The sequence below is a fragment of the Dendrobium catenatum genome, unplaced genomic scaffold (genome assembly GCF_001605985.2).
Source record: "Dendrobium catenatum unplaced genomic scaffold, ASM160598v2 original_scaffold_134068, whole genome shotgun sequence".
NCBI classification, from domain to species: Eukaryota; Viridiplantae; Streptophyta; class Magnoliopsida; order Asparagales; family Orchidaceae; genus Dendrobium; species Dendrobium catenatum.
In genome coordinates, this window is record NW_021452503.1 from 1 (window position 1) to 1423 (window position 1423).

Sequence of the window (1423 nt, forward strand, 5' to 3'; positions counted from 1 at the left end):
CTTTCACATTTAATTTCCGCATCGTTGATTTCTTTATAGTGATCTGGGTTTGTTGTCTTTGGTTTAAAGATTTTTTAAAATATCAATTCACATCTCTTTTAATTAGCCTTGGGCTAGTTCATAGGGCCTAACATCCCTAACGAACTTTCATCCTTGATTTTGGTGGAGGCTGGGAATCTCACTTTCCTTTAATAGAGTTTGCTTATACAACAACTTTCAAGCCAGCATAGGAATGGTTCCATATGAAGCACTATGAAAAAAAATACATAACATGTTGGGTTGAAGCAGGCAAAAGGAAAATGATTAGCTCCGATTTGATTGATGATGCTACCAACAAGATCATAATTATTAGAGAAAGGCTACAAGCAATACAAGATAGGCAGAAGTACTATGATGCTAAGCAACGCTTTGTGATATTCAATGTGGGAGATTTTATTTTCAATAAGATCATTCCCATGAAGGGTATACAACACTTTGGCAAAACTGGATATCTTAGTCCTTATTACATTGGACCTTCTAAGATTGTGAAAAGGATTGGAAATGTGGCTTACAGATTGGCCTTGCCAGCTAATATATATTTTGTATACAATGTGCTACATATTTCTTCCCTAAGGAAATTTATATCAGATGATCTGTCTAAGATCATAACAGAAACTATAGACATACAACTAGATCTTACTTATGTTGAAGAGTCAGATCATATTTTGGAGTATAGTGTGAAACAACTCCGAAGCAGAGACATACCTTTTGTTAAGGTTCTATGGAAGCATGGATCTGAGAGGCACCCTACAAGAGAGAAAGAATCAGAAATAAGTAAATGCTATCCTCATCTCTTTGATTAAGGTGTACTTTGTCCCACTTGTTTTAATTTTGATGACAAAAATTTTATTAGAATGAGAGAATTGTAAAACCCGAAAAATGTGGATCGTAAGCATCACACGCATTTCAAGAGGGACAGCTTTCATGAAAATGGTTCTATCGATATTAAAAAGATTTTTATGGGTTTAAACGAAAATTTCATGAAAATTTTAAAATTTTAAAATTTAGGTTTTTATTTTTTATTCCAAAATTTGATTCCTTTGAGAAGATCTTCACAAATCTTATTCCTAAGGACCTTAGGAATGTTCTAAGGAGGTAAAATGAAAGTTTTGTATGAAAACTTTATTTTTCTTAATTTTGAATTAAAGAAATTAGAAAATTTAATTAAATTAAAGTCTAATTAGGTTAAGGGGATGCCATTGCATGTTCATGGGAAGAAAATAATGAATTTGGGTTTCCAATTTTGTGATTTTTAGGAAAAATCGAAATTTTAAAATAAATTAGAATCCTATAAAGATTGGGAATCAAAGGAAGGGAGTGCACTATTGAATATAAACCTTTTGGACTAATGATAGCCTTTTCCCTTAGGTCTTAGAAAGGGAAG

At 32.2% G+C, this 1423-nt stretch overlaps 1 protein-coding gene across 1 annotated transcript; it reads left to right on the plus strand.

Annotated features, from left to right (window-relative positions):
• The first annotated feature begins 299 nt into the window (after nt 1-299).
• On the plus strand, nt 300-842 carry LOC110098375. The gene has a single exon (XM_020825196.2). The coding sequence runs from the start codon at nt 300-302 to the stop codon at nt 840-842; it is 543 nt and encodes a 180-aa protein (XP_020680855.2).
• Nucleotides 843-1423: the final 581 nt, after the last annotated feature.